The sequence below is a fragment of the Rana temporaria genome, chromosome 8 (assembly GCF_905171775.1).
Source record: "Rana temporaria chromosome 8, aRanTem1.1, whole genome shotgun sequence".
NCBI lineage: Eukaryota > Metazoa > Chordata > Amphibia > Anura > Ranidae > Rana > Rana temporaria.
Genome location: NC_053496.1, coordinates 156,842,104 through 156,857,885, shown reverse-complemented (window position 1 = coordinate 156,857,885; position 15,782 = coordinate 156,842,104). Strand labels below are relative to the sequence as shown.

The 15,782-nt window shown below is 44.3% G+C and overlaps 1 protein-coding gene across 1 annotated transcript in view; it reads right to left on the bottom strand.

Annotated features, from left to right (window-relative positions):
* Positions 1-14,648, bottom strand: part of LOC120909262 (E3 ubiquitin-protein ligase DTX1-like) — a 62,332-nt gene extending 47,684 nt beyond the window's left edge. Inside the window, exon 1 of the mRNA XM_040320997.1 lies at positions 13,858-14,648. Coding sequence (XP_040176931.1) covers positions 13,858-14,065 — 208 coding nt within the window. The 5' untranslated portion in view covers positions 14,066-14,648. The remainder of the gene's footprint in view (positions 1-13,857) is intronic.
* Between the last annotated feature and the right edge of the window lie 1,134 nt (positions 14,649-15,782).

Genomic DNA, 15,782 nt, shown 5'->3' with positions numbered 1-15,782 from the left:
GGAATCGGATGAATACGGACCGCGTGTCCGTATTCATCCGATCCGTTCCGCCAGACGGAAGAAAAATAGGGTTTTCTTCCGTCTGAAAAAGCGGATCTTTGCGGAGGCGGATCTTTATGGACGTTAGCGGATGCTGATCCGCTAACGTCCACAATCCCATAGGGATGCATTGTGAGTCCGTAAACGGACTTGTAAAAAACGGACCGCTTCGTCCGCCCGTGTGAAAGGGCCCTTAAATGGGCAGGCTCGTTGCACAAAAGTCGGTCTACCAATTTGACTTCTGTAAAACCAGCCCCTCAGATTTCTCCCGAATGATCAGTATCTATCCATCCCTGTGTGTCCCCTGGTTTCAGGACCGCCCTACATCTACAACGAATGCAATCTTGCTTACACACATTGTAGCATGGGAAGTAAGTTGGACAGCACAAAGACATATGTCATGAGGCTCCAGTCCCTTCCAAATGCACTGTCAAGCCTGCTAAATCTGTCTTTAAAGGGGTTGTAAAGGTTTGTTTTTTATTTTCTAAATAGGTTCCTTTAAGCTAGTGCATTGTTGGTTCACTTACCTTTTCCTTCAATTTCCCTTCTAAATGTTTTTTTTCTTTGTCTGAATTTCTCACTTCCTGTTTCTCCTCAGTTAGCTTGCCACCATCATCCGAGTGGAAGTTAGTCAGCCAGAACAGCTTCCTGAACAGCTTACTGAGGAGGAACAGGAAGTGAGAAATTCAGACAAAGAAAAAAAAACATTTAGAAGGGAAATCAAAGGAAAAGGTAATTGAACCAACAATGCACTAGCTTAAAGGAACCTATTTAGAAAATAAAAAATGAACCTTTACAACCCTTAGTTAAGTCTAAAGTCATACTGAGTGTGCTTTATGACATTACATGATATACTAACAGTGTTTACTGGCTTACACATTAACCAATCTATCATAATTCATAGCCACAAAAACACTTGCTGACTTGAAATACCCTGATCAAAGGTCATATAATACAAATGATAATATACGGTACTATTGTTTATCTTACTGGCATTCCATGTGAAGGTAAAAGAGACCTGTCATCTGATAGTAATCATAGCCTATTTCACTTTTTCTGATCCCTACAGCCTAAATTGCTAACAAAAGATGTTTATATTTTACATAGTTACATAGTTAGTCAGATTGAAAAAAGTCCATCCGGTTCATCCAACAGGCCCCTTTCACACAGGCAATCTGATCTTGTCCACTGGTGGACCTGATTGGAAAATCTATGCATTCCTATGGACTAGCAGATGCAAATGGACTGTTTACACCTGCCTACCTTTGGGTCCGATCCGGTCCACTAAAAGTAGAAAGGGATCATTCATCTTTCATTTAAAAGGATTGGATTGGAGGGTAGTCGGGTGGAAACCATTTACTCATGGCCAACCATAAAGCTGCTCAAATTAGCAGGGAATCTTACATAGTTACATACATAGTTAGTCAGGTTGAAAAAAGACACATCTAGTTCAACCCCAAAAAATAAAGAAATCATACAATCCCATATACACAATCCTTCACCCACAGTTATTTCAGAGGAAGGTGAAAAACCCCAGCAGAGCATGATCCAATTTGCTACAGCAGGGGGAAAAAATCTTTATTGATCCCCCGAGAGGCTATTTCTCTAGCCTTAAAGTGGAGGTCCACACAAAAAGTGAACCTCCGCTTTTCGCAACCCTCCCCTCCTCCGCTGTCACATTTGGCACCTTTCAGGGGGGTGCAGATACCTGTATAATACAGATATTTGCACCCACTTCCCAAAATAGTCACGCCCTTCGCGTCACCCCCCGTCCTGTTCCCCCCCCGCTGCCTTCTGGGAAACACACTGGTCCCAGGAGACAACAGGGACCAGTTAGGATGCGATACGCGACTCGCACAGTAGGGAACTGGGCAGTGAAGCCGCTTAACTTCCTGATACCCTCACCAAGGATGGAGGCGTGGGCACATGAGAGAAGAGCGATTGCTTGGCTTCGGCTGCCGACATCGCGGGCACTATGGACAGGTAAGTGCCCATTTATTAAAAGTCAGCAGCTGCAGTATTTGTAGCTGCTGGCTTTTAATAATTTTTTTTTTCGTGGGACCTCCGTTTAAAGAGTGCCCCATTGTCCTCTGTGATAACTCAACACCAAGTTTACTATATGGACCCCTTATGTACTTGTACATGTTGATCATATTCCCCCCTTAACCACTTTCAGACAAGCCACTGCACATATACTGCGTCAGGGTAGCCCGGCTGCGCAAAATGATCTGTATGTCGTTTGGTGTCGTTTGGTGCATGAGATACTGTGGGCACGCACGCTGCACGCCGGGGGAACACTCGCGCAGGTCCCGCAGACTTGATGTCCGCCGGCAACTACCGATTACTCCACAGAGAGGCAGAACAGGAATCTGCCTATGTAAACAAGGCAGATCCCCATTCTGACAGTGGACAACACTGTGAGATTGGCTGTTCCAAGCCCATCCCCCACACAGTTAGAGAACCCTTTGATCGCCCCTAGTTAACCCCTTTCCTGCCAGTGTTTTTACTAAAAATATGTAGAAGAATACATATTGGTCTAAAGTTTAGACTCTAAACTGATGAATATTTTTTTTTTTTTTTTGTAAATGTATTATAGCAGAAAGTAAAAACTTGTATTTCTTTAGTTGTCGCTCTTTTTTTTGTTTATAGCGCAAAAAAAAAAAATGCAGAGGTGATCAAATACCACGACAAGAAAGCTCTATTAAATGTGTGGGAAAACAAGGATATCAATTTTGTTTGGGTATGACGTCACACGACCACACAATTGTCAGTTAGTGACGCAGTGCCGTACCCCAAAAAAATGGTCTGGTCTTTAAGGCTGAAGTGGTAAATCTCCTCTTCTCAAGAGAGAATAAGTCGAGTTCCTCTAATCTTTACTCATAGCTGAGCTCCTCCATGCTTCTTATTAGTTTGGTTGCCCTTCTCTGCACCATTCTCCAGCTGTAGTGTGGGATGGCAGACTGGCAGTGGCAACCCCCGACCGATAGAGCACCAGCCGCCACTGGTGGTCACCCAATAACAGAAAGTGCCTGATCAAGAAAGACCTTCATGGCAGGATCACCAGGTATTAATTTAATGAAAGCTGCAGATTTTAAACTATTAAAAATTATTTTTAAATTCCATTAAACATGCTAAAGCTTATATTAGCCTTTAGTTATTAAATGATCTGGTATATACTGTACAAGTTGGACATTTTCACTTAGGGGTGTACTCACTTATGTTGCCAGCGGTTTAGACATTAATGGCTGAGTTATATTGAGGGGACAGCGTTATACAAGCTGTACACTCACTACTTTACATTGTAGCAAAGTGTAATTTCTTCACATGAAAAGATAGAATAAACTATTTACAAAAATGTGAGGGGTGTACTCACTTTTGTGAGACACTGTGTATGTGTGTGTGTGTATATATATATATATATATATACACACACTATTTTTAGTTTAGCATGCATTGCTAATGCATGGGAAAGTGCTCTGTGAATAAGGAAGTTCTGTTTGCATTTCTGTTTTCTTTTTTTTAGTCAGCAATACACTGTCACATTGTTCTCTGCAATCCGTTGATTTTCCACACAACCCAAAATACGTTTCCCGGAACAATTTCGCCACTATCAGCCCCTGGTGATTCATGTCTGTGTGTCGAATTGGGAACAGTGCGATATTCATCAGTCACGTATGCGATGGATCTGAGTTTCTTGCTGGTGGGGAGCATGGGGTAGTTTAGGACACTGATGATTTGCCCATCTGCTGCAGAACAAACTAGCTGACACACAGCTGTGAAAAGTCTTCCCTTCCAGAGAAGATCTCTATTTACAGAAGTAATGGCCTTGTCGTTTTTTTTAAACAAGATAATCACCAATTACGCCCCTTTGGTGTGTGAGATGGTACAGAGGACCTGTAAGATAAACAAATCCCAAAGTGGCCATTAACAGCCTAGTAGTAGCAACCATTTCCACCAATCAGAGGTGTTTGTTATGGCTGTATTGATTAGCCTGGTCACCCTTGAGGGGGGTTTGTTAGGTCCATATAACACTGTAGTATGTCTACATAACACCTTCCTTTCGACTCCATAAAAGGGAGGTGTTTTATAGTCCACAGAGCTAACCGGGAACAACGATAAGGCTTCATTTCCACTGACGTTTTTACAGCCACTTTTCTGAGCGTTTTTTACAGCTTAAAAACGCCTGTCCATGTTATTCTATGGCATCATGCCCACATAAGCGTTTTTGAGCTGCAAATGGCATAGGCGTTTTTGAACTGTAAAAAAAACGCAGGACCAGGGCGTTCTGAAGCTCCAGAGTAGAGCTGTAAAAACGCCAGACGTTAAAAACGCTCAAAAACTTTCAAAAACGCTACCGCTGCGTTTTTGAGCTGCAGCTCAAAATAAATAAAAATAATAAAACATGGACAGGCGTTTTTAAGCTGTAAAAAAGGCTAAAGAAAGTGGCTGTAAAAACGTCCATGGAAATGAAGCCTAACAGATAAACAATTCAGAGACAGAGAGCATAGGAAGTTGACAGCTTGCAAAATTTCTGGCTGGAAAAACAGCAATTTTTTTTACAGCAGTTGTTGAGCCATTAAAAAAAAATTGTGAGGTGGGTGGTGACAACAAGGCCACCCACAGCTTGAATTTTGGTGGTTTCAGTAGGATCGAGCAGCGTATGGCAGCCTGAAGGGTACCATTAGGAAGCCATAGATATGAGAGGGTGGTCTAATGGGCAGATGGCAAGCATTCATGTTTACGTCAGGAAGGGGAGGAGGTGCGCACACAGACATTTTTGGGCTTCCATCTCTTCGAGGGGAACAATAGCTATTAGGAGAGCCAGGCCTGGATTTACATCACTGTGGCATGCAGGCACACAATTTTGGGTCTAAAATGTTTTGCTAGGATAATTATTTTCTTGTTTTAATTCTCCTGACTTGGCTTAGACTATAGTCACAGTTTGTGAATGGGTTTATGTGTGATAAATGTATTTCTACTACATGGGAAAACACGTTGCTAATATCTTTACAATGAAGATCTGCCTCTTTGCTTTTGCCACCTATAGGCAAGGGTCTACAGATGCTAACTTTAAATCTGGCCATAAATATTTTCTAATATGCCCCCATGGACGTCTGGCTGCTCTCTACCTCGTCACCGAGACTCTCATCTCACGTATATTGGAAACTTTAGACTATCTACAGACATAACTTTGCAGTTACATAGTTAGGTGAGGTTGAAAAAGACACAAGTCCATCAAGTCCAACCTATGTAACCTAGTTCAAAAGAGATAAATGTACTTTTAGGCCTCGTACACACGATAGGATAGCCAGAGGACAACGGTCTGAAGGACTGATGATGCTGACTGATGGTCCGTTGTGCGTACACACCATCAGTTAAAAAAACGATCGTGTCAGAACGCGGTAACGTAAAACACAACGACGTGCTGAAAAAAACAAAGTTCAATGCTTCCAAGCATGCGTCGACTTGATTCTGAGCATGCGCAGGTTTTTAACCGATGCTTTTGCATACTAACGATCAGTTTTGACCTATCGGTTACCAGTCCATAGGTTAAATTTTAAAGCAAGTTCTCATTTTTTTAACCTAAGGTTAAATAACCTATGGGTTTGGACTGATGAAAACGGTCCTTCAGACCGTTGTCCTCTGTCTATCCTATCGTGTGTACGAGGCCTTAGTGTATGTCTCCTTTAATACTTCCTTTCTCTACCCCCAAGGGCTTGGTCATAGTGAATGCTTACCTGCAACCCATAAAATCCATGTGATAAGGTTTACCTGGAGATTTATAGTCATTCTTTCAAACGCTTTACATTTTTTACCGTACTACCTGCATTAGCACCTCACTCTATTATGTGTATGTTGCCCTGTACAGAAGTTACAGGAGAAAGGCTGTACAACCTTGCAGAGTTGGGGGCCACAGGCATAGCCGGACTTACCATTGGGCTTGACTAAGTTCAAGCCCATGGGCCCCGCCCAATAGGGGGCCCCTTACGTTTAAGTTTTTTCAATAATATGCCAGTCATTTAAAGCGGATGTGCCATTAAAAAAAAATATTAAAAGCCAGCAGATACGAATACTGCAGCTGCTGACTTTTAATATTAGGACACTTACCTGTCCTGGAGTCCAGCGCCGTCCGCAGCAGAGGATAAGCGATCGCACGTCTCTCTGCTGCTCCCCCCGCCATCCTCAGTGAGGGAACCAGGAAGTGAAGCGCTCCGGCTTCACTACCCGATTCCCTACGGCGCATGCGCGAGTCGTGCTGCACCTGCCGATTGGCTCACACGCTGTGTGCTGGGAGCCGAGTGTTCCCAGCACACAACGGGGGACAGACGGAAGTCGGGAAAAACCCGTCTTTTGCCCGAACGTGTGGCCGGAAGTGGGTGCAAATACCTGTCTTTAGACAGGTATCTGCACCCCCCTGAAAGGTGTCAAATGTGACACCGGAGGGGGGGCGGGTTCCGATCAGCGCGAGTTCCACTTTAGGGTGGAGCTCTGCTTTAAAGTGGTTGTAATGTAAACCCTCGGACACAACATTGTCTTAAAAAATAGCTCATAACACAGGCAGCTGATCATTTGCATGACGTCACCGCGCTTGCGCACATTATCGCCCCTCTAAACCGGCATTTAAAACTTGCCGGAATGCAGTCTGTGAGAGCTTCCTCTCTGTCCAGCACAGAGGAGAAGCTGTGTTTAGCTCCCTGTGTGTCTAAAGAAGACGTCACAAAAGGGGAGTGAAAGAAAACAGAATCCGCAGACACAGCAACGAATGGTTACCACGCAACGGCGCATGCGCAAGATTACCGACAGGGACATAGTAAGGGCGGAAGCGTTGTGAATTTGAATCACATAACAGCAGTACGAATGGCGCTTGAGATACATGGAAATACAGAGAACGAAACTATCCTAAAAAAAGGTATTTGCAGGCCTCGTTTTTGGGGGATATATATATATATGTATTGCATTGCGATGCGCTGTTATAACTTAATAATTGAAAAACTGCAAAAATCGGCCGGGGTTTACTTCAGAATCGTGATCTCTATCTTTATTTTCAGTTTATCCAGAATTGTGTAGCTCTAATACGTAGCTTGTGTATGTATCATTTTGTTCTATTTAAAGTAATGTATAGAAGGTAGGGCCCGAAAGTGATTCAAGCCCAGGGGCCTCCACCACCCTAAGTCCTGCCCTGGTCACAGGTAAGTGTAAACTGTGACCAAAGCACTGAGGAAAAGGACTGACACCAGTAAAGTGTATGTGAAGTAAAGGTTCACATACTATATAAACATGCATGGGTTCATCAGTCTACAAAAAATCTAAACTTTGATAGATGTTTAGTAACATTTTTAGTACAAGAGGTTGCAAAGGACTGAAGTGTTAGAAAAATTGATCTGCATAACTGACATTTTTCTTCTACAATGTACTTTCTATCATATCAATTGTTTCAATATTCAATATTTTTTCAATCTTCAGATAGGAAAGTGTGACCAAACACAATATACCTGTACATTTCATGTACAGTATGCGGAAGCTTCAATGCTATCTGGCACAGCAAGGAGCACAGTGCCTTCACTTGGACTTCCTAGGAAGGGACTGCACCAACATGGGAAGACCACAAGGCCCAAAGTTGATCAGAGGTAGGATTGGAGAATGTCACAAAACTTCTGATGCATCTAAAAGGAGGCCATAGATAGTTCTGGGAAGTCAAACATATAGGCACAGTCTGGTTGAACCCAGCCTTCTGTTCCTCATGAACATTAGATCAGCCTTTCTCAACACATTGGAACCCTTGAAATAACTTTCTGGTCTCCTGGAACTAGGGTGACCACATTTCCAAACTACCATTCAGGGACACCCTCCCTTCCCAAAAATCAGCTTGTGCTTTAACGAATCACAGCACAGTGATTGGACACAAGAGGCGGGATTTATGATTTCTCCAATCACAAGCATGGGGGTGGGGATTGTGCGCCTCCAGGCATTCCCAGCCAGGACAAGTACTGTCAGTGAGTAAAGCGGTGATGTGGCGGCCTTTTTTGGGGGGCATCAGATTGGCCCCAGGTGGTGGCTGTGTCAGTTTCATTCCGGGACACTGTATTGTCCTGGAATGAAGATGCCCGGGACAGACCTGCAAAATGTGGGACTGTCCCGGGCAATCCGGGACACCTGGTCACCCTACTTGGAACCCCTGCTAAAAATTTCTGTATCCACAACTCATGATACAAAAGAGTGATGGTCTTTATACTTGTGGATATTGGAAAGAATTACCCCCTTACAGGATGCTAAAAAGATCGATATTGTCAGTGGGAACTTATCTGATAGGCAGAAATGTCTTATTACTCAAGGAACCCCTAGCAGCCTCTGGAGGAACCCTAGAGGTCCATGGAATGCTGGTTAAAAAAGCATGCTTTCGATTGTCACCAGATCCTGGGTACCTCTACATGGAATATTATTATTATTCAGGATTTATATAGTGTCAACAGTTTGTGCAGAGCTTTACAATACAATTCAATACAGGAGGGATCAGAGGGCCCTGCTCATTACAGATTACATCTCATAATAAAGACCACTGGGAGGGAAACACTTGCTTATAAGCATCTTCTCTATTTTCCTTAAAAAAGGCAAATAAAACACATGGCAGATGCTAAGCTAAGAGCAAGACAAATGCTTTTAGTAGTTAAGTAGCACATACATCAGACCCATATGAGGTAGAGTTGTGAAGAAAAGAAGGACAAAGAGCTGTAGGTCCAAAAGGACACACTGAGATAGTAAACCTGCAACCTTACTCCTCAGTAAGCTGTTCAGTAAGCTGTTCTGGCTGACTAACCACCGCTCAGATGATGGTGGAAAGCTTACTGAGGAGTAACAGGAAGTGAGAAATTCAGACAAAGAAAAAAAACATTTAGAAGGGAATTCGAAGGAAAAGGTAAGTGAACCTACAATGCACTAGCTTAAAGGAACCAATTTAGAAAATAAAAAATGAACCTTTACAACCTTTTTAATCAATACATGGCCATGCCTTGTAAATCAGATTACAGCATTGTGATCTACACTCATTTGCAAACTCTCCAATTACTTTTCCCAAACTTTCGAAGGAATATCTAAAATGGTCCATTAAAACGACAATTTTCTGTAGTGATACTAGAAAAAATCACACATGTATACAAGGATATGCTAGTGATGATGCCTTCTGATTGGTCTAATTTTCTGAACCTATATTATTGTATTCATATATTATTGTACATATGGAAGGGGGAGTGGGGGATTTACTAAAACTGGTGCACTGAGAATCTGGTGCACCTTTGCGTTGTAGCCAATCAGCTTCTAACTTCAGCTTGTTTAAAGCGGGGGTTCATCCGTACATAACACTTTTTCCCCTTAGATTAATGCTCATTTTGTCTAGGGGAATTGGCTAGTTGTTTTAAAATATGAGCTGTACTTACGGTTTACGAGATGCATCTTCTCCGCCGCTTCCGGGTATGGGCTGCGGGACTGGGCGTTCCTATTTTGATTGAGAGTCTTCCGAGAGGCTTCCGACGGTCGCATCCATCGCGTCACGATTTCCCGAAAGAAGCCGAACGTCGGTGCGCAGGCGCAGTATAGAGCCGCACCGACGTTCGGCTTCTTTCGGCTTCTAGTGACGCGATGGATGCGACCGTCGGAAGCCTCTCGGAAGACTGTCAATCAAGAAGGAACGCCCGCTCCCGAAGACCCGTACCCGGAAGCGATGGAGAAGATGCATCTCGAAAACGGTAAGTACAGTTCATATTTTAAAACAACTAGCCGAGGGGAGCTGCGGTGGCTCAACGCGATTGGCACTGCGCTGACAAGCCATTCACCTCTGCAGCTAGGGGTTCGGATCCCGGTCTCGGCTACATGTGAATTGAGTTTGGTGGTCTCAGCCCAGCTCCTGGTGGGTGTGCTATGCGAGGTAAGCCTGCGCTTAGTACGCCCACCCCCCTCCCACAAAAACCACCACACTTACACGCACTCGAAATTGGGTTAACATGCACGCACTTTGACCACGCGGTCTCTAAAAAGAGAGGCGAAGGACTAACGGGGCTGGTTGAGCGGGCTAGATTCTCTCACTCCCTAGTAGGGAGTCCCTCTGCCCCGTTGGGCTTCAAAGCGGAGCAGGTAGGGCGGGCTGTGTGGGAGGACCCACTCACACACCCACCATTGCCACCCGGGGCATGGAGAAAGGTGGCAGATTGCCTCTGGGGGAGGCCTCCCTACTCCTGCAGTCTGGCTCCTCTCTCGAGTACACGCACAAAATACACTTAAAAAAAAAAAACAACTAGCCGATTCCCCTAGACAAAATGAGCAGGAATCTAAGGGGAAAAGGTGTTTTATGGGTAAACTCCCGCTTTAATTAAGCTTTGACAACAAAACCTGGAAGCTGATTGGTTGCTAAGCAGAGCTGCACCAAATGTTACACCATACAGTTTTAGTAAATAATCCCCACAATATATCTGAGAATGCACAGTGTAACATACAATATGTCTGCGGATATTGAACATGTCATTCGGTGTTGTAGGGTAGCCTTCTCTAAACACTGCTTAGAGCTGCAGATGTCTGCTACATAATAAGACATCTGCCCTTTGTCAGTAGGCTGCTGTTGTTGTGTATACAACCCACTGATAGATTGGAGCTGTTCAAGCAGGCCTGAATCCAACTAAAGACCATACAACAGTAGAATTTTGTTTGATATAAACATTCCAAAAACATTTTTTTTTCTATTTCTTCGTTTATGGGGTCAACCACAGAGATGAGGAAAAAAAAAAAAAAATCGAAGGAAAAGCTAAAAGTCAATGTGGTTTTAGTAAGAGAAATTCCATTCATTCCTAAATAAGGTTGTAAAAGGAAATTTAGTTTTGAAGTGTTTTCCAGTTACATTTGTCAAGTCTCAAAGTGTTATTGATTGTACCGATGAGATTTTTTGTATGAGCATTCATACCTAAATCTACAAGCGTATGGCTAGCTTAAGAAACTAGAATATCCCCCTCTATAACCTACCATTGTAAGGTAATCTTCAGAAAATGGCCTATCCTACTCTATTAATACCAATGTATGGAACACTGGCTTATCCCCCTCTATAACATACCAATGTATGGAACACTGGCCTATCCCCCTCTATAACATACCAATGTATGGAACACTGGCCTATCCCCCTCTATAACATACCAATGTATGGCCAACTTAAGAAATCTGCCTATTCCCCTTTATAACATAATTGTAAAAATCACCCCTCTAACGCTTACTTACTTGACAGCCGATCCAAACTCCCTTTGTTTCTGGTCCATGGGTTACATCCGGCGCTTGGTAGTAGCGTGGGGGGGTGGTATCTTTGAGTCTAGGAACAGGCAGTGCCTACTGATTGGCTGCCCTTGCCAGAGCATCTAATTAGTAGTACATTGGGCAAACAAATGCCCCCCCCCCCCCCTGCACCACAATATGTTTATAAGACCCGAGTGGGATGGAGTCTAGAGCCATAGTCAGGTGATATTTGCAGATTAGGAGAGTAGTAGGAATACGCTAAGGTCATAGAAAGGTTTGGTTGCACTTTAACATATTATATCGCTCAAAGAGGGACGGGTTAGTCAGGTTGAACAGAAATTTTCCAGCAAGCAGGAAAAATGTATTGTGTGATTACAAGTTAGAAGCAGTTATCACCTCCTAAACAGAACAATATCTGCAAAAGCATCTTTTTGGTGGCTGGCAAGTCATTCAACTCTTTATCTGAACAAATTGAATGTTATCTTGTTCTCATTTGCCTTGTGCATGCATAAACAGCTAGACAGATATTGAAATGGCCAGGATCACCCATATCTACTAACCTTTTCCGTAACTATACATGGGTGCCTGCATACTCCCCATATACATGTAACAGTATTATGTTTGTGTTCCAATCAGACACTGTTAGGCAGGTGACCTCTGCAGCAGTCACAGTGTGCCCATACATATGCAATCAACTCCTGATTGTCCAACTTGAACACTTTATGTATACATTACATAGCTCCCAACTGTCCCTGATTTCGAGGGACTGTCCCTGACTTCGAGCAATGTCCCTCTGTCCCTCATTCTTCCCCATTTGTCCCTCATTTTGGTCTGATCTATATAGATGTATATAAAATGCACTTTTTATCTATCAAAAAGTGTTTTCCAGAGTTAAACATTTCATCTGAATTGCTGCAATTGTAAATTCAAAAAGCCAATATAAAGGAATAGTATTGGTAAAAAAAGCAATTGTGGGTTGAACCAATCTTTTATTTTTTGTACAATTCTCCTTTAAGGGGGCATGACAAGGGGTGTGTCCTATGCCTGCATACTTTTGCTGATAGGTGTCCCTCATTCCCATCTACAAAAGTTGGTAGGTATGTACATATACTACCTACACAAATTCAGATCTTGTGTCGTCTTGTAACTATAGCTATAGAGCATAAGGGTCTACCTAACTGGATAAAGCATGGATGGATTGTTTAGGTAGGTGCTCACTCTGTAATGTGGTTGGTAGGTATAAGCAATCTCACTAATCAAACCAGAAAAATCTTCTTGACTTTATGTGGGCCAACGTTGATTACCAGAACTTTTCCATTTCTAATTTGGACCTCAATGGACCACAATGACCACTTCTTCACTTTCCTCTCCACTATCCCTTTCCCCCACTTTCTTTTATTTAAGCCTATGTTTGTCACGTTTTTGTCTTATTTTTGTTTGTGCACGTTTTGTTCACTGTGTGACTATTAGGCCCCTTTCAGACGTCTGCTCCGCCTGTCCGTTATTACAAGTCCGTTAACGGACTTGTAATACATCCCTATGGGATCGCGTCCGTTAGCGGACGGAGCATCCGCTATCGTCCGCGTCAGTCGGGATCCGGTTTTCGGACGGAAGAAAACCCTATTTTTCTTCCGTCCGGCAGAACGGAACGGATGCAGACGGACAGACGGTCCGTCTGCATCTGGTTCCCCATAGGGCAGAGCGGAGCTGAGACAGGGCGGTCTCTGCACTGTGTACGGGGACCGCCCTATCCGCCGACAGCTCAGCGGGGATCCCCGCTGAGCTGACGGAGACACACGGAGCGGACCCAGAAACGATCCGCTCCGTGTGAAAGAGCCCTGAACATCTTGGGAGTGGGTGGACATGGCCTTCTGGCTTAGTTCACCTGCTCTCATCGGGTCTCCCTTCGGGGGAGCCCCACCTAGTACTGGGAGGGTTCTGTTTCGGCAGTCCCTCCAAGGAAGTTGGGTCCATGTCAGCTTCGGTTGCTCGGACCACAGTACCTTAGTCCCCGTCTGGAGCCTAACGCCCCGGGGGATCAGGGTTTTTGGGTCCCTTCTTCACAGGAGAATCACTTGATGTCTGCACGTTTTTGTGAACACTCTTTATATGTGTGCACATTTTTTCTGCACCAAGTTTTTTGGGTGTGTTCACACGCCATAGGCTTTTCAAAAAAAATATAAAAAATTCTAATTTGGACCTCAGACTGCTTGTATCCACCACAACAAAGTTAGGATTAGGTCTAACAAGGAAACATTGGACATAGACATATTCCAAACACTGGAAAATCTTTGCGAGAGATAAGATGCTTCCTAGATCTTGCAAGCACTCATTTGCTATGCACCTCTTCAGAACTGCAAAGTTAGTGCACTGACTGTAGATTGGTGTCTAAAATTAAACCCTGCTGTTCTTCCCCAGATTAGTACATTGCACCTGTCCTTCCACACATCATTGCCGTCAAGCCTGCACCTGCTGGCCCCACCACCGTCTTTTCCCTGGAAACATGACCCTTTTTGAGGGCAGGTATGCACAAGACTACTGAGAGCGGCTCACCTGTATCCAGACGGAATTGGTTCATAGAGATGAGATCCAGAATGTAGGAGGTGAGACTGGCATCGGCCTCCCCAAGGCTCACTGAGCTGGACCTGGGGGTCTCCCGTAGCACCTGCTCGATGTAATGAGCCACCTGTGGGCTGTAGGGTCTCCAGAGCAAAGATTCATCCTGCCATTCCCAAACCAACACTGATCCTCGGTCCAACATCTTCGGTTCCGTATGGTCGTTAGGGCCAAGAACTCCTGGCTACACTGCACGATAAGTAGCGTTGTGTTAATTCTAGTAATCCCCCAATGGTTCTGGTGTTAAGATCCGCTGTCCTCCTGTAGTCCTCAGGTTCTGATGTCAAGTTGTAGCTCTTGATGACCCGGGTAAAGGACACATTGCTTAATTGCAAGCTCATAGACCATTGTTAGTTGTCTAAGTTTGCTTCTTCAGTTGCACTACTTGTTGCCAGCTGTGTGCCAACTCGCCACATGCTCTTCTTTCACCCTCTAGTCTTTAGGACTTTCTTCTTCCCTGGTTTTCTCTCCTTTTTAACACTCTTTCAAAGCTTCACTCATTGCACCAAGGAAACTTTCGCTTACCTTCAGTCAGCCCTCCCTTCTCACACCCTGACCCTCCTTCCTGCTGTCCCCAGCCAACTCCTTGTAATAGTCCTTTGCAGATCTGTGTCCCTTGCAGCTGGGTGTTTGGGAGGCCTCTCTCCAAGGAAGGAGGGGGGGAGGAGGAGAAGGAGGGAGGGGGGTCCCTCTGTGTTCTGCAAACACTTCTCCTAGTTCCCCTCCTCCTCCTATTTCCCCAGGGACAAATCTTTCAAAAGGCTCTGAGTCCCTTTGTGTACAATTAATGATCAATCACCCCTCCCAAAGCCTGCCCCTTTAACCTTGCTCTTATCTGTCTCCAGAAGCAAAGCTTATTTGTGCCAAATGTCTTAAACGGTTATTAAGGCTGCCCTGGGCTGGCAATACACAGGACGATTCTTTAAACAATCAGTACATTTTTTGTACATGGCCGATCGCTGATGAAAAATAGCAATGCATGATATTATTTATTCATTCTTTTTCTTCTTGTATTCTCTTTGGATAGTTTCAATACAAATGAAATGACTGCATAAAGTTGAATGTTGGATCTTTTTCTGCCATACTACCAGACCTTGAACAGACATGCAGACAAGGGGAGAGAGAAACAATAGGCGCAAAGGCCACCATAGTGCAGTATTAAAAACAAACACTTTATTAAAACATTGTAAGTTGCACTCACAGCAGCAAATAGGAGTCAGGCAGAGGTGACAGCATCCGATCATGAGGGAAACCGACAGGCGACAGTCAAAGAGATGGTGTAGGGCTCTGATCAGTGGCAGCTGGTGCTCAACATTTTTGGGGGGCGCAAACGGAAAAAAAAAGCAGCCTTACTGTGCCCATCAATTGCAGCCACTGTGCCCATCAATTGCAGCCACTGTGCCCATCAATTGCAGCCACTGTGCCCATCAAATGCAGCCACTGTGCCATCAAATGCAGCCACTGTGCCATGCCATCAATCGTCGCCACTGTGCCATCAATTATCGCCACTGTGCCATGCCATAATTTATCACCACTGTGCCCATCACTTGTCACCACTGTGCCATGCCATCAAACACAGCCACTGTGCCATTAATTGTCACCACTGTGCCATGAAATGCAGCCACTGTGCCATGCCATCAAACGCAGCCACTGTGCCATTAATTGTCACCACTGTGCCCATCAAATGCAGCCACTGTGCCCATCAAATGCAGCCACTGTGCCCATCAAATGCAGCCACTGTGCCATCAAATGCAGCCACTGTGCCATGCCATCAATTGTCGCCACTGTGCCATCAATTATCGGCACTGTGCCATGCCATAATTTATCACCACTGTGCCCATCAATTGTCACCACTGTGCCAT